The sequence below is a fragment of the Mustela putorius genome, unplaced genomic scaffold, assembly GCF_011764305.1.
Source record: "Mustela putorius furo isolate JIRA1106 unplaced genomic scaffold, ASM1176430v1.1 tig00000874_pilon_pilon_pilon, whole genome shotgun sequence".
Lineage (NCBI taxonomy): Eukaryota > Metazoa > Chordata > Mammalia > Carnivora > Mustelidae > Mustela > Mustela putorius.
The window spans coordinates 7050030-7067415 of NW_025421505.1; the positions used below are offsets into that span (position 1 = coordinate 7050030).

Here is a 17386-nt window from a genome sequence, read left to right on the forward strand (position 1 = left end):
CTGTCCTCACAGCAGGGGTGAGGGAGAAAAAACAGTGGGGCCCCAGCAGGCTTATACATGGACTTAGTCGTGTGTTTGCCTCTCTGAATCTCGCCTCACCAAGGACTGTGTGTGGAGTTTGGTTTGGGGAGTGTTGTCAGAGCTGCGAGCCTGGGTTTGCTGGAGTTGCTCCTTGCACTCTGTTCTTGACCTGTTCTTGACCTTGATCCTGGGGAAAATGGAGATGGGAGCGGTGGCTGTGTGTGTGTGTGTATGCATGTGTGGACAGACACCCAGACTGGGGCAGCTGGAGGCCAGTTTCAAGGTGAGAAAAGAGGGAACAGGTGCATTACAAGTGGCTTCAGCTGAGAATGTCACACCTTTTGTATCTTGCTCTAAGGAACGAACTTCTCCTTCATCTGAAGACCTATAATTTGTACTATGAAGGCCAGAATTTGCAGCTCCGACACCGTGAGGTAAGGAGACCGCGGGGGAGCCTGTGGGCCAGCCCAGTCTGTCTCCATGTCTCCAGGGTCTCGGGGTCCCTGCCTCTCCTACCCCCACCCACGGGTGGCCTCTCATTGAGGATGTTAGCGGGAGCCCCTGGAGTTCTTTGGAAGGAGACCCCAGGCTTGTTTTGTACTAATGAGGATGAGCTTTTCTGTTTCAGAGATATTCCTGGGGATGTGAGCCTGGGCTAGCCTCTGCTTCAGAGGGGGGTCTTTCAAAGGGGACGTTCATGAAATGATCCTTTCCCATGGCTCTCAAGCAAGCTCTTTCTTCTTGGGCAATTCAGGAATCTTACCCAGTCCTCTGTGTTTACATACCTGGGCCCACATCAGTCAGCTCGGCATGGAAACACTTGGCCCTTCTGTATGACTGCAGTGGTCTTCCTCGGGTGCCTTCCTGGGATGCCCTTTGCTCTCCGTCCGGCTTCTCCCAGCCCCCAGCCTGAATCTAAGCTTACTCATCTCATATCCATTTCCGTTGAAGCCTGTTATCGGGTAGATGGTGAGTTATGGAGGAGCCAGGTGGAGTAATTTATACTCAAGTGTTCTAGACTGATAAGATGTGTGTAATACCTTCTAAACACATTTCAGCTCCTCAAGCCATGGCGATCCAATCCACAGAAACAGATATCAGCTGGTAGAATTTCAGCTACAAAGGCAGGCTCGTTGGGGAGAGTATGTGAGATGCAGTGGCCTTTTCTGTGTCCCTCAAACCAGTCCATGTAGGCAAAGCCCTAGTGTGGGTTAAATCCTGTCCTAAAATCATACTATGTAACAGTAGGCATGCCAGCCTCAGGCTTTACCAGCAAGAAAGGCCCTCTATATGGCCTGCTCTTACATAAAGCCTTTCCCCGCAAGACCCCTCCCAGCCTGAAAGTTGTTTTCATCTCCTGCCGTCTTTGGCTCTTCCCTCCTCTCTGTGGATGATCCTGGGATCTGGGTCTGTTGTTCGGTGGACAGGTGTCCTCCTCATCCATATGGTTCATCCTGAAGATGTAGCTGTGGCCCAGGTCTGACAGCTGTAGGTTTTTTTGAGACCCTCTAAAAGGCCTGACCCTTTTAGGCACTGCCCTTAAAGCTTCTCGTAGTGAGTGGCTCCACCATTTGTAAGATTTTGGTCCTTGGATAGCTTTTAAGCAGTGTGTCTTATAGAATAAATTCTCAGAATGCTCTATGATTAAATAGAGACTCATTATAATAAATGAGATTCAGTTCTTTGAGACAAAACACACCAATGCCCTTAGAAGGGTCTGATGTTTAACCTGTTAGCAGTCAACCACCCTTGAGTATAAATTTGGAATTCTTAGAGGATTTATTCACCTCTTGGAGAGCCATAATGTTGTAGCACATTAGCTAATTAAAGTCTCTGGGATGTTATGCTGGTAGGAAATCTGATGAACATATCCTGTCTCAGCTCGTGATCACCTGACACCCTATTTAAGGGAATGGTTGATCTGCGAGAGAAGCTAGTATTTGATAGAACAAACTTGGGGAAATGTTACTGCAAATCTCCTTCATCCAGCGGGTCAGATTGGTAAGCATATGTTCTAGCTGAAGACATAGCTTCCCATGGTGGGGGAGGGGAAAGTAGCTAATTTGAGAATCTGGCTCTGACTTCTGTTAGCAGGGCTCATCTCACGCTAAGCGATGTCTTCTTCTTTCTTTAAAGTATAAAAACAAAACAAAAAAACCCCACCATTTTTATCATTGACACACATGTGCTTGATTTTGAGGCAACTTTTGTGTTGACCTTGAGGTCGTCTTCGGGGCGTCAGGGGTCGTTTGCGGTGGGGTGTGTCTCAGAGCTGGCCTGCGGGTGTAACTTGGGTGCGCCCAGCCAGGACGTGTCAGGGGCGCTGTCCATTGTCCCTCGATGTGCTGCTGGCTTCTGCGGGGTTTTCAGGGCTGGCTCATGGTGCCAATTGCTTTGTGGGCAGGAGGAAGACGAGTTCATCGTGGAGGGGCTGCTGAACATCTCCTGGGGGCTGCGACGGCCCATCCGTCTACAGATGCAGGATGACAATGAGCGCATTCGCCCCCCGCCATCCTCTTCCTCCTGGCACTCTGGCTGTAACTTGGGGGCGCAGGGGTGAGTGAAGAGAGCAGGGCCCAGGGGTGACTGGGGTTCTGTTCTTAAATGTCCTTGAGCAGAGAAATGCCACCTTCTTCCAGCAAGCCTTGACCCTGGCCCCCATTCTCCCCCCTGCACTACGCACCTGTTCTGGGCTTAGGAGGAAGAGGAAGGAGCAGGTGTTGGTGTGATCAGGCCACTGTGCCTGTCACCACATCAGAGGGGGGACATGCTAAGGCCTGCTTGCAGTGTGTCCTCCCTCGCAGAGAATTTCTGAGTCTCTGAGGGGGTGTAGCTTGTGGTGAGCTGGGCCTTGCCTGCAGATTTCTAAGGGACAGCCGGCCTCGGCATCTCCCCATGGGGACCACTCCTTATAGAGTGGCCCTGCTCTGGAGACAGCAAGGGCTTGAACCTTGTCTCCAAAGCTTTCCATGACTTGGGGTGGAGGAACCTGGAAGAAGAAAAGGAACATCACAGCTTGTCCAAACCGCTCCTGCGAGGCCAGCCAGGGGACTGCGTCCTTCAGGCCACACCTGGAGCTGGGCTTCAGTGTGACAGTCAGTAGTCTGGGAGGCTCCCTCCTCTGGATTCCCACTGCAAGGTCTGCAAAGCCCAAGACTGGTTGCCCGCTCCCTCTGCTGCCAGCTGAGTAGCCAAGTGCCATGTTTTGAGGCCTGCCCTCTCCGCTGGGACTTCCTTCAGGACTTCGGTTTTGGGTATCAGTGACCGGCCGTGTTCCCTCCCCAAACTGGCTGGTGCTGCCCTGAGGCCAGAGTGTGGGGGATGTGTGCTGACCTCCCAGCCAAACCACGGTGACGTGTTTTCTGTTTTCAACCGGACCTAAGCCGTCTCTGTTGGACACACTGGAATTCTGCTCAACTCCGCAGCCAAATCCATCATTCTCTAAAGTTGAGAGACGCCTGCATGGTGGCCAAGCCCTGGAGCTGATGTGCTTTCTTTCCCAGGGAATTTTAGGAGGGACGTCGCCCGTCCCATCGGCTGCTGGGATGTCTGGTCAAGGTTCTTGGGCTTCATCTCCTTGGTTAGTTTCACGCTCTAATTTGATTTCAGCCCTTTTGCCTTCTTGGATTTCCTGCGGGCCAAACCCTTTTCCATGGCCGCATCCGGACGACGCCCAGGCTGTGTTCCATTGCGTCCCCTCCACGAGGGGATTTTGAGAACGCCGTTGACTGTGTGATTTTTGGCTGAACCTGCTGGCCGGTCCTTCACTCCGCACACTCATTTCTCCTCCCTTCCCTGCAACGCCAAGCTGGACTTCGCTAGTTCTTGAAACCCACCAGGGCTTTTGACCGGGTTGTCAGGAACGGTAATGAATGTCATCCCTGATGCTGGCTAGAATCAAGCAACTACCTGGGCCACTGGGCTAAGAAGGGGGCTGAGACCAGTTTCTGCTGCGGCGAGGGAGTGGGCGGTGGGAGCAGCCCTCCCTAGCTCCAGTCTGCAGTCAGAAGTCCAGAGTTAGACCACAGTGGGGAGTCCTTCCAGATTTTCAGTTTTTATGGTCTTCCCTTAAAACTGTCATCTCCGGATCCTGAGTCCCATCTCGACTGGATCCCAGGGAGCCCATGCTCTTCTCACAATGGGATGGTCCTAAAGGGTTAAATACGGTTCTCCTCTCTGCTCAAATCTCCTGTTGATTTGGGGTATGCATCTCTGAGCTGCAGTCATTATTCTTTTTGGCTTATAAGGGGGTCATTTGCCAGTTATCCGGGCCTCTGCTCAGGCTGGCTGTGTGGGGTCCAGCTTGGCTGAGCAACCCATCCAGCAACCCCAAGGACACTATCATCAGTGGCCTTTCCAACGCTGCTCTGACCCTCGTGGGCAGCCAATGTATTGCTTCTCCTCCTTGAAGATGCCAGAAGCAATTTCTGAGTTACTCCAACAGAAAAGGCTCTGAACTGGAATCTTGTCTGGAGAAGCAAATGTTCATTGTTACAGGGTTTTCCAAATATGCTGTAGAAGCTGTACGTGCTCAGAAACAGTGCAGACAACACCTGGATTTTCTTCTTTGGTGTTCTCCATCCCGGGCTTGATGAACTTGGGGCTTGTGTTGGGATGGATGCTGGGAAAGAGCATCTTCTCTGGAACACCCCCTCCCCTCCCAGTGCTTATCCCTGGAGCAGGGCCAGCTTCACGGGCCGCCCGCACGGGGCTGTGCTAGTTCCCAGCCCGGCCCAGGCCAAGTGCTCTTGCAGGAGAGAGAGGGTCCCCCTGCAGGAGCTGAACCGCTCTCCGTTTTGTGTTCTTTCTCCCCAGCACCATCCTCAAGCCCCTCACCATGCCCAACATTCAGATCTCAGAAGCGGATGCCCCACCTGAGGGCGAGCAGACACTGAGCCCCACAGGTACAGGTGCGGCGGGAGGGGTCCCGCTTTGGGCTCACCTTTGGGAGGACTGGTGTGATCTAGATGCTGTAAATGGAATTAATAAAAATCATGTGGTTTGAGATTCAATGTGTGTTCAAAGGAGGCAGTCAGAGGTGCCCCTATTTCTTCTCCCCACCATAAGTGGTTCCCTCCCCAGAAAATCCTCGAAGGCATTCTTTCTGAGGTATTCTAGACAGGGAAAAGCAAATACACAGCAACATGCCTTTATAGTTGGAGGTCATTTCTTTTCTTCCCCTCTTCTGTTTCTGCACATCCCTGTTTCTGTTGGTTTGTTTTGAGGAGTGTTCCACACAAATCCATCAAGAACTTTGGCCTTCTTATCCAGCTGTGTTCCACTGTGTAGAGAAAACGAGAGCTGAATCGCTCCTCGGTGATGGACGTTGAAGTCATTCCAGTCTGTTGCTGTGACAAACGGCAGTTAGTGGCCCTGGACACGTGTCATTTCACACATTTGTCATATCTGTAGGATTCGTTCAAATGGAGTGTCTAGGTCTGAGGTTATGAGCATTTGTAATTTTGATAAATACTGTCAGGTCCTTAGGTCATGCTTCTCCTGTGCCAAACACTATTTTCAGTGCTTTGCGTGAATTAATTCAGGAAACCCTCACGACAACCCCGTGATGGGGGTGCTATTAGTATGCCCATTTTATAGATGAAGGAACTGAAGCGTGGAGAGGTTAGTGAAACATGGCAATGGTGAGGCTGGGATTTGGCCCTGGGAATCTGGCTCCTGAATCTCTCCTCTGAATCTTGTCACTATAGAGCTTCTCCGTAAATTATACCATAGGTTTTTGCCCCGGCAAGAAATACTGTTTTGATGAAACGTATTTCAGTGGGAGGCCATGGCTAGTACCGACGGTAGCATTGGCCACAAAGAGGGGACTGTGTGCAAACTGCCACAACCCTAGGCTGGGTAGACGGAGCTCATCTCTCCCTTCCCTCTTAGACTCCAGGGGCCTCAAGCCCCTGCAGGAAGACACCCCCCAGCTGATGCGCACACGCAGTGATGTTGGGGTGCGTCGCCGTGGCAACGTGAGGACACCCGGTGACCAGAGACGAATCAGACGCCACCGCTTCTCCATCAATGGCCATTTCTACAACCACAAGGTAGAGAGGATGGGGGAGGGGAGGGGCTGGGGGCCAAGGGAATAAGGCCTCTTCTTGGGCAGCGGCCACCTCAAGGTTACAGACGAGTGGGAAGCCAAGTGTTTGCTATTCTGTCTTGGGTCATGGGTGGGCTGCAGGCTTTGGGAGGGATGAGGGACCCCAGATCAGAGCCCCCTCATAGGGTGGTGAATGAGATGACCCCACAAACATCAGATTTTCCCTGGAAAATCCACATGTACCCCCTTCCTATACCGTGGGCCTCTCGCTGCTGGGTGGTCTCACTTTTCTGTGAGCTGTGTGCTACCCACTGAGTCAGGGCTGCAGGGCTCAAATCAGGGGATGTCCGTGCACTACCCGACCCCCCACCCCCGCCAATTCTAGCTGATCTTCCTTTCCTCCCACTGCCTGGTCTGAATCCAGCCCCAGAAGCAAGTGCCTCACGGGAGGGTCAGAGACCCCTTGCGTTGAAGTCACAGTGGAAGGGGCCTTGTGCATGTCTTCTTTGGCAAGAGGGCCTTCCTTACCTGGATCCATTCCCCCTCCTTGCTAAGCCCAGACCCCTCCAGCTTCCCATGGGGACAGTGGGGAGGAGACCACCGGAGTTAGGCACAGCCCTCTGGGGCGGGGTGGGGGAGGAGGGGGCCTCTCAGGGTGCACGGGGAGAGTGCCCTTTACCCCAGGTCATGGGGCCGGGACACCTGGGTTTTAGAGCCCAGTTCTTGTCCCATCTTGTCCCCACTGCCACCCTAAGCCATCCCCCTCTCTTGACAGACATCGGTGTTCACGCCAGCCTACGGCTCCGTCACCAACGTCCGCATCAACAGCACCATGACCACCCCCCAGGTCCTGAAGCTGCTGCTCAACAAATTCAAGGCAAGTTCCCTCCGTGGTTGTGGCGCAGGGGCCTGCGGCACCCCCGAGGTGGGAAGGGGGACCGTGGAGAGTGTGCAGTAAGCGGGGGGCACTGGGCGACGGGGCCTGGGGTTTTCCGACCCAGTGGCATTAGTATCCCAAGGGAGATTGTTAGCCAAGCAGCTTCCCAGTCCCCAGCCCTGAAGCAGACCTACTGAATCTGAAGCCCAAGGACCAGGGAAACTGTTTTGGCAAATGGCAGGAGATTGGTCCGCTGAATTCTGAGAAGCAGCCCAGAGCCCAGGCACAGACCCCAGGCCCTAGGCACACACCTCAGAGCCCAGGCACAGACTGGCTTCTGAAACACATTTGGGAAATGTATTCTGAAAAATGAACTTCAGTACACGTGCAAGTTCTAGTGCATGAGTCCGTAAAGTCCTGTTACTCTGCAGGTTTTACACGATTCCTTTACAAGAAATCTTTAGGAGACAGGGATCCCCATTTTTTCCTGAGGCCACTGGCAGCTGGTGGTCTCTGGGTTCAAATCCCCAGCCGTCACCTGCTGATTGGAGGAGCCGAGATAGTAACTTAAGCTCCCTGTGCTTCTCCTTCGTCTTCTCTAAAATGAGGGTTCACAGAACCCCCGCTGAGGGCCTGTCAGGAACATGAGATGAGTTAACACGTGCCAAGTGTGTCGCCCAGTGCTTGGCAGGGTGCCAGAAAGGTGAGTCCTTCTTATCGACTGTGATCAGCCGCTCTCCTCATCCCTTCTGAGAGCTGGAGAGAAACGGCTCCCCCTCAGAAGCACCGAAAATCCATTTAGCTTTGCAACGTTCCAGAAGGAATGGCTCAGAGGTAGGATATGTAAATATGCACTCTCTTCAAGCATCTCTTGTTTCTGATTCAGATCGAGAATTCTGCAGAGGAGTTTGCTTTGTACGTGGTCCATACCAGCGGTGGTAAGTCTGAAAAACACGGTGTACTTATGTCACTCAAATCGGCCTCATTTGCTTGTTGTTTGGCCTTTGGAAAGTTCCAAATGTTGTTTGCTCCTGAGGCTGGTGGGGTCACTGTCTGAGTCCACTGGGGAAGGCCGTAGGTGGTCTAAAACCTAACTGCTTATTTAAAAGGCAACTGGATTTTCTCAAGAGGTAGATGAAACCGATTCCTCCCATGTAGCGTCTTATAGCAGGGCTGGAGCCTGGTAGTTTTGTCCGGGAGAGCGGGGAAGGAATGGTTGCTTTGAACCAGAATTGTTCATTCACAAGTCAGTCTCCTGACGTAGCTGGCCACATCTTCTAAGGGGCCTGGGTCATCTGGGCCCCTGAGTTGGCCGCTTCTTATGGTGAGAAAGGCCTCAGGCCTAACTCGGGGCTGTTCCTGGCTGTGTGTGTGGTTCCAGAGAAACAGAAGCTGAAGAACACCGATTACCCTCTGGTTGCCCGAATCCTCCAGGGACCGTGTGAGCAAGTCTCCAAAGTGTTTCTTATGGAGAAGGACCAGGTGCAGGAGATCACCTACGATGTGAGTCCCCTTCTGGTGGGCGGTCCGAGATTTGCTTGGGTTACGTGCAGCTTGACTCTCTGGCCAAGGACCAAGTCCCATTTTCCTGCCGTTCCTCCATACCAGATTTTCTTTTCTTTTCTTTCTTTCTTAAAGTTTAACTTATTTTTTATTACTTTTTTCCATCTTTAAAACATTTTCAAATTTCTGATTTTTAACATTTAAACATTTTTATTCTAATTCATTTATCTTATTTTTTGAATTTTAAAACTTATTTTTAAATTGTATTTATTTATTTTATTTTTAATGAAACATTTTATTATGATTAAAAATTTTTTTTTAATTTTTCATTTTTTCTTTCTTTTTCTTTTATTATTATTACTTTTAATACCAGGTTTTCTTGAAGCAGGAATGGTCATGAGGCCGGGAGAATGAACACAAAAGCTAGGCAGAGGGCATGCGCTGGGGGAGCTGTTGAGGGAATGTTCTGGCACAAAGTGGTTTACCCAGAAAAAGTAAATGTCTTCAACCTTTCTAGGGTACTGTAAAGGGCTGAGAAGTTTCTGCAGCCCTCTCCCAGCAACTTGAAGCTGTTGGCAGGGTTTTTCCCTTATCTTGTGTGTTAGTCAACTTTTGCTACAGTAACAAACATCTCCAAATCCTAGCTGCTTGCCACAGCAAATGTTCACTTTCTTGCTCAGGGCACCGCAGGCTGGTGGCTACCTGCTCTGCTCCCAGCCTGGGGTTGAGTTCACGTCTCAGTCCGAGACCCAGGTATGAGGGGTAGTGGCTTCCTGGGGTACACTTCCCAGGGCAGCTGTCTGGAGGGTGAGATACCAGACCAAACCTCATAAGCTCCTCTGAAACCACTCAAACGGACCTTATATCATGTCCACACACGTTCCATCGACCAAAGGAGTCTTAGAGCAGTTCAACATGAATAGGCTTTTCCCATGGAAAAGAGTTGATCGAGTAGGAGGGGGATTCTTGTGGAGGCAAGGGCACAGCTGCTTTAACTTCAGCTCACCTGGAGGCACCCTCACCCCCATGGCCTCTTTGGAGCAAGTTCCCATTTGGATGCCCATGTGAGACTCCAAATGCAAATTATCGTCCTGAGCCATAGGTCCCTGAATCCCGATAGGGCAGAACGTACAGGTTTATTGACTTGGGGGTTCAGGTGTTCTCAGCATCACTGCCTCAAGAGAGAGTGCTTTGCATGTTGGATAGCAACTTGTCGTGCATTAGATACATGGGACGAGAGAGGAGAAGTTCCAAGATCTGTGTCACGGATAGGGAGTGATCGTCACCACAGACTCGGTGCCAGCCGCGAGATGAACGGGGCTTGGCTACTGTAGCCTTTAAAGGAATCTTGGATCCATGCAGAAATAGGTTTCCCACCCCGTTGCACCTTGCATGAGACAGACAACAAAAGGAATTGGAATAAGTTTGGGATGGGGCGTGCACTCACCCCAGACGGATTTCTTCCTCCCCAGGTGGCCCAGTACATAAAGTTTGAGATGCCTGTCCTAAAAAGCTTCATTCAGAAGCTCCAAGAGGAAGAAGATCGAGAAGTCAAGAAACTGATGCGCAAGTACGTGCGGCTGGCCCCGGGGCAGCTGCTTGGGCTTCTTCCTGGGACCTCCGGGAGCCGGCTCTCTGATGGGTGCCTCCCGGGGACTGTGCTGAGTGGCTGTGTGGGCCTGGGTCCTGGGGACCTTCTTCCCGGGGGCTCCCTGTGACACATGTGGATCTCAGATGGTGACACAAAGCTTAAGTGTGTTGGTCTCTCTGCTTCCTCAGTCAGCTTCTTATTTTGATGTGGGACAGAAAAATGTTCTGGGGATTTCAGGAAGGCTGTCGTAGAAGTGGGAATTAGCCGAAGCTACCTACCTCTGAAATCCTTCTCTCCTACCCTTCTTCTTTCTCAATGCTTCTCTTCTGGAAATTACATTTAGCGTGAAAAGTCCAGTAAAGCTTCTCTCTGGAGAGGATTTTTTTTTTTTTTTTAATTTTATGATCGTAGTGTCGTTGACAGACAGTGTTATATTTGCTTCAGGCGTCTGGCGTAGCGATGCAACGGTTCCATACATTATTCAGTGCTCACCATGATAAGCAAAGTCCCCATCTGTCACCATCCAACGTTTTGACACTTTATTGACTGTATTCCCGACGCTCCACTTTTCATTCTTGTGACTTTTTATTTTATAACTGGAAGTTCGTACCTTCCAATCCCCGTCACCGGTTTCACCCTATTTCTCTGGGGAGAATTGTATGATTTTTAAATTTTTTTTTGCCATATTTATTCGTAAAGTGGACAGCTTTCCATGGATATGGCAGAACAATTGATTGACTTCTGCCCCTGGAGAATAGCGCCAATGCTCTATTTGTCTTAACAATGATGATCGCGCAAAAGCAGTTAACATTTACTGAACGCTACTGTAGTCCAATTGTCTAGTTTGGATTGGGTCTGCTCGGTTCCTCTCCTCTGGGTGCAGAAATAAACACAAGCCACACAGGGTGGCTGGCAGCTGGGCCACTGATAGAAGTAAAGGGATTGACAGGGGGCTCCCAGGAACCCGGGCTGTGGGGGAAGATCAAGAGGGAGCATGTGTTGCTTTCTGCTGCCCATGGTAGCTGTTCCTGTCCCCAGGTATACTGTGCTCCGGCTCATGATCCGGCAGAGGCTGGAAGAGATGGCCGAGACCCCAGCAACAATCTGAGCCACACGAAGGAGGGGATCCAGACGCCACAGGGGCCGCCACTGGCACAAGAAGACGCACAGGAAGCTGGGAGCCTTCCTTCCATGGGAATGTGTAGCTACAGACCCCTCCAGCTCCTGCGGAGCCACTATCCATTGCCTATAGCAGGATGGAGAAGCCAGCAGACAGCTCCCCATCCTCGGATCCCCACGCGCCTCTTCTTTCTCTCACTCACAGGACTTTTGAATTTTGTTATAAGGACCCAACGTGTGTGTGTGTGTGTGTGTGTGTGCATTTGAGCACACACATGCACTAGTAAGCGCGTGTGCACACATGGTACATATTCACGTGCCTACCTGATATTTACACGGAACTGAATTCCGAGCCACCAGCACCCACCTGGGGGGTTGACATTGATGTCCTCCCTCAAGGGCCAGGGAGCAGCCATGCATGTTTGGAAGGGAAGGGGTTTCCGCAAACTCACCATTTGGGGTATTTATATATTGGTGGAGATCTTCCCCGTACGTCTAGAAAGACTGGGCATTGGAACTTAACAAAATAGCCGCCCCATGCCCTTCGGGAAGGTCGGATGGAAAAAGAAAAATAAATCATCTGTGGGGTAGATGCAATAAACCCACAAGTTTTTACACTGGAAACTTTGTTTAAAATAACAAAGACGTATGTGATCTGTGTGGATTCTGCTTCTGTCCTCACCTCTGTGGCCATGCCTAGGAGAAGAGACTGATGTTTCACTCAGCATGCCAACCCCATGCTGTGAAGGCCAACCCCAACTCTTTGGCGCCTCCTTGAGTTGAAGGAAATGCCTCATGGGTTTTTCCGTGGCCAACTGGCTAGAATGGCCCAGATCTGGACTTGTCCTTGGGTGGTAACCAGAGTTTCCCTCTTTAGGGAATCATAGAAGCTCCTTGCAGAAGTGACAGATGCCTGGGAGGCCAGCCCATTTCCCATCATCAAGGGCTCTCCCTGCACTTGGAGCTGAGGCCATGTGTTTGAGGTCAAGGCCAAGGGTTTCTTCTTCCCAACCACAGGATTCTTGTAAGTTGCCCTCAACTTATGCATGGAGATGGACTCCAAGCATGAGGAAGACCCTGCTACTGACTGAGTGTGGGGCTCAGGGAAGCTCTGTGGGCTGTCCTATGCAGGTGCACATGGAGGGTGGAGCTTCTCTGAGCAGCCACCTGGGTGATCTTTGGAACAGACCTCAAATGGGGGAGAAAGAGTAGGACAGTCTGTCACCTGTGTCTCCTCTCAGGAAGACCACTGGGTAGCTGGGCATCAGTGTGGCTGGTACAGTTTGAAGAGGGACAGACAGATGCTGGGAGCAGAGGATGGGCCAGGCAAGGGTGGGAGCTCCTAGCAGCAGGTGTCTCAGCCTTTTTTGGGGGGGGGGTGTCCCCATCTCTTCTCCTCTCCAAGAAAGGTTTCGGGAACCGGGCAGTTGGTGGAAGGAGAGCCGTGTCTGCAAAGAAGGTGGATGCTTTCAGCAGAGCCGTTCCTGCCTCCTCCTGCCCCCTGCTCCCCTCTGTGGCTTCCGTAGCCTCGTTAGATGGCTTGCAGCTGTGGTCTTGTTGACTTTCACAAAGATGGCGTTCTGCCACCTGGCATCTTGCCGGGGGTCTTTTAGCAAGGCGACCTCCTCTTTGGGGACAGCGCCACCAGCCCTATGGGGCGTGGACTGGAAATCCGGAGTCTTTAGTCTCCATCATACCCCTCGGTGGGCCTCCGCAAAATGCACAGAAAACCCCGGGGGCAGGGGGAGAGACTTCCTTTGTTAGAGCTGGGAAAGAGCCGGTTGGTGAATGCAAACAGACTTCCTGAGTTTTGCATTTGCGAAAATGACCTAAGAAATTCTCTTCCAGTTACTTTTATTTTGAATGTTCAAAGCCTGCGTTGGTCCCATAACTCTCTTTGGTGGGTTAGGCAGAAAAATTTCCACAGAGCAGATGACTAACCTCTAACTTTTGTTAGATGGCGACTTCTGGTTTATAAAAGTTCTCTTTGATTTGCACTAGCACTACAATTGCTTCAATACGGAAATGTTGCAAAACGTAGGGTAGACCTGGCCTCTTAAAGATGGGGTTGGGGGGGCAGGTGTCAAGGTGAAAGTCAGGGGAAATCGCGTCTTATTGGATACATTCCCCTTACCACAGGCTGTACTTTTCCGTTTTGGCCCACCCTGTTTGGAGATCATTTCTCACATCCTAATAACCCCATCAGGAATTTTGGAAAGGTCTTTTGAAATAGCAGCGATTGAAACAGAGACACTTCTCCATGGTGTGGAGCCGGATTTTCCCACTGGTATCGTATGGCTTTGCAGCTTTGAATTCCTCTACTGATTTGTGTGGTTTTATGTAATTGCGTGCAATGAACCTGAAATCGGGTGAGGAACAAAAGGCCAATTTATAGGGTTTTTTCCCTAACTTGTGAAAAGCAGGCTAGCCACATCTGGCTTTCTTTTCCTGGGGGCTGTGTTACAAGGTGATCAAATGAAGGAAAAGCCTGAGTCTCATCTGGCGGGGTGGGGGTGGGGGGTCCGTTCTGCCAGGTGTTGGTGGAATTAAGCACAAGGTCACATTTTCAGTGATCACGTGAGTGGGCAGGTGAAGTGTTAAAGGGGAGCGTAGGAGGGTGGGGGAATCTTGGGGAAGGACTGACAAGCACAAGCAGCCGGCTTGCCTGTGCGGGCTGGTGAGGAATGGGCTGGTGAGGAATGTGTGCACCGGACTCCAGGCTGATAAACTTGAATTCTACGTGAGGTTTAAGAGAGAGGAGATCAGATTAGCGATCCACCCACTGGGTCCCATGCTAGGACCAAGAGCTGAGGTTTTGGTCTGAGACTTCAAGGAGAAATATTCACACCCTTCCCTTCTCCCTAGCAGAAAGGAAACAATACACTCTCCTGGAGATCCTCATGTAGACATTTTATCACCTTTGTACACAATAAGACTTTGAAATATAATGATACACACACACGCAAATCTGTTCTCGGATGTAAAACTTCTTGGCACAAATTCTTTTCTGCAGGGTTGGGTGGTTATTTTGGTGTCAGGAGCAAAGAGGTGCGATGGCACCCAGTAGGGCAAGAAACTCTCTTAAGAGAAACTCTCCTTCCCCTTCTCCCGCCTCGAAAAATGCCAAGCTCCACGGCACAGAGAATATGGTGTCCTAGATAAACGGCCAAGAGAGAAATTTTCTACGTGCAGGGGAATTTCAGGGTCTCGTGGCCAAGCCATGATGTGGGAGCTGAGATAGCAAGCAGGGAATTTCCCAGCATCCTCGAGCCGTAGCACACATTTCCGAGCTGCTGCTGAAGTTGTTTTACACAAAGTCCTGCTTGAGTCAGGTGAGACGAGGATCTCAGAGAGAGGCAGAAATACAGAGAAATGTGGCAGCCCTTCTTTCAGTGGAACTGAAAGCACTTCCCCTGCCACGGGAGGTTATAGCGCCCCCCTGTGTTTGAACCAAGCACAAGACATGGACAAGCCCGGAAGGGAAAGCCCAGTTTGCCCTTTCCGAGCCTGCTCAGCTGATTGCAGACCTGCTTCCCCGGCTGATGGTTTCTGGTGTGTTAGTGCTAGTGTTTCTTCAGGGTTTCCCCACTTATGTTAGCTTCGCGAGGTATTGGTTTCTTTATCATAGTTTGCCTTCAACAATGGTACATGACCCGGTTCAATGTTTGGTTCTGAACTTTTAAAATGATGCATCTGGGTATCCTAACATAATTTGACAAGGCCTCAGTGGGAGCCATAAATGTCTGTAACATTTTGATATGTTTTCATGCACCTAACTTAGATCTTGTTGAAATAAAGCACTTTTCAAAGAGAAGTCGCTCTGTGGATGAGTCCATGTGTGGCCGCTGGGTGGGGACCCCTGCCTTGTGGGAGGGCCGGGTATGGGGGTGTGAAGGCATATCCAGGGAATAAGTTGATTTTCTTCCCTAAGAGTTTATGGTTTGAACAGGCTCAGGCTTGGCTGTAATATTCCAAATAGGAAGTGAAATGAGAACGTCCCTTAGGAGTCTTGAGTTCAGGTCCTGCTGGAGCCAAGAGTTGTAGCGGAAAGAGCTGGGTAGGAATACCATAGATGCTGGATTTTGCCCTGACTCTACCCCAGGCCTGTTTTGATCCTGGGCCCAAATCATGGAACCTTTTGCTAGTACTTGGTCATCTTAGTCCTTAGTCCTTCCCCATGTCTGAAATGTCTGAGTCACCCCATAGGGGAGTAGGGACCTGGGTTTGCCTCAGGAGTTGCTTCTGCTGGAGGTAGCTCCCCAGGGGTTGCCAGATGTAAGACCCCAGACAAGGGCCCAAGTTCTACCCTATGGTGTGGGGCCAATGTTCGGTAATTCTGTGTCAGCCTGGCTAGGCCACAGGGCCCAGATATTTGGCCAAACACGGGTCTAGATGTTGCTCTGAAGTGTTTTTTTAGATGAGATTAATGTTTATATCAGTAGACTTGGAATAAAGCAGATGACCTTCCACAATGGGGGGGGACTCATCCGATCCGTTGAAGGCCTTAAAAAAAATAGTACCTCCCGTGATGGAGAAAGAATTCTACGTCCAGACTGCCTCTGGACTTGAGCTGCAACGTTGGCTTTCTTCCTCGGGTCTCCAGACTGCCACGTCCTGTTGGTTCTGTTTTTCTGGAGAGCTTTAACACAGAGGGGTTGTACGGTTGGTCACAACATTTGAATAGGTGATTGATAAGAGCTCTTCCTAAGAGCATAAATAGTGACCAACATAATTTGGGCTCTAAAAAAAAACTAACAACCAAGATAAGATTTTTTAAATAATTTTTTATTTTTTTATTCTAAGATGGGATTTTTAACAATGCCCCCAAATGATACTTATATGTTTTTTTTTTAACTTTTTAAAAGATTTTTTTATTCATTTGAGAAAGACAGAGACAGCCAAGTGAGAGCATGGGAGGGGGGAATGTGCGGTAAGGAGAAGGAAATTCTCTGCAGAGCAGGGAGCTGGATGCGGGGCTCAATCCCAGGACCCTGGAATCATGACCTGAGCTGAAGGAAGACGCTTAACCAATTGAGCCACCCAGACACCCCTATATGTTTCTTTTAAAAGAGAGAGAAAGGGACACCTGGGTAGCTCTGTTTCTTAAGTGTCCAACTCTTGATTTTAGCTCAAGTCATGATTTCAGGGTCCTGGACTCAACAACCCCCCTGCTGAGACCCACACTGGGCTCCCCGCTCAGCAGGGAGTCTCCTTGACATTCTCTCTCCCCCTCTTCCTCTGCCCATCCCCCCAACTCATGCTCTCTAAAATAAATCTTTTAAAAAAGAAAAGAAGAAAAAAATTTGGATGGATCAAAGCTTGTCTTAAGTGTGGTCTTGATTTTTTATATTTTCCACTCTGAGCAGTAGCTTTTTGGTTGCTGAATTGAGTGAAACAGACGAGCAGACAGTTAAAACACTTCAAAGAAAGTGTGGTTTTTGTACAGTTCGGATGGTGCATGTAGGTGACAAAGACAAAAGATAAACTGTCTGGGGTCCCACCAACACCCCAAATTAGGCTGTAAGCCTTACCGAAATTAGAGTGCAGAAAATTATCCAGCAAATACCAATAACTTTCTCCCCAAGGAGCCAGCAGTTCTTGGCTTTCTTTATGGAAACAGATTTTATGAAATAATTTGGTTTTGTCTATTTTAGGTAATGAAGCTAGTACTGAATGGGGTTTGCTGAGGGCACAGACTGAGCTGTCAAGTGCTGAATGCACTTGAAGAGGTTTTGCTGAGGTGCTTAGATGCAAGGAAACCTACTGAAAACTGAACTTTGGTAAAATTGACATTGCTCTTTTCATTTTAAAACCACACAAAATAAAGATGATTACTTATGATTTAAGGGGCACCTGGGGGGCTCAGTTGGTTAAGCGCCCTTTTTTTTTTTTTTTAAAGATTTTATTTATTTATTTGACAGACAGAGATCACAAGTAGGCAGAGAGGCAGGCAGAGGGGTTGGGGGGAGAAGCAGGCTTCCTGCTGAGCAGAGAGCCTGACTCGGGGCTTGATCCCAGGACTCTGAGATTATGACCTAAGCCAAAGGCAGAGGCTTAACCCATTGAGCCACCCAGGCACCCCAGCAACTTTTTAAAAAGGATTCTATTTATCTATTTGACAGAAAGAGGTGCAGCAAGAGAGAACACAAGCAGGGGCAGTGGAAAAGAAAGAAGCAGGCTTCCTGCCCAGCAGGGAGCCCGTGCAGGGCTCAATCCCAGGACCCGG

The 17386-nt window shown here is 50.0% G+C and overlaps 1 protein-coding gene across 8 annotated transcripts in view; it reads left to right on the forward strand.

Moving 5' to 3' along the window:
* RASSF2 (Ras association domain family member 2) overlaps positions 1-14974 on the forward strand; it is a 41283-nt gene extending 26309 nt beyond the window's left edge. For 7 of the 8 annotated variants that reach the window (XM_013046053.2, XM_013046054.2, XM_004772827.3 and 4 more), the window contains 9 exons: positions 380-455; positions 2426-2577; positions 4837-4931; positions 5914-6074; positions 6846-6947; positions 7834-7885; positions 8329-8450; positions 9923-10020; positions 11080-14974. In XM_013046053.2, coding sequence (XP_012901507.1) covers positions 380-455; positions 2426-2577; positions 4837-4931; positions 5914-6074; positions 6846-6947; positions 7834-7885; positions 8329-8450; positions 9923-10020; positions 11080-11149 — 928 coding nt within the window. In that variant the 3' untranslated portion in view covers positions 11150-14974. The remainder of the gene's footprint in view (positions 1-379; positions 456-2425; positions 2578-4836; positions 4932-5913; positions 6075-6845; positions 6948-7833; positions 7886-8328; positions 8451-9922; positions 10021-11079) is intronic. The other variant, XM_013046058.2, reaches the window with a different exon arrangement.
* The last annotated feature ends 2412 nt before the right edge of the window (positions 14975-17386 follow it).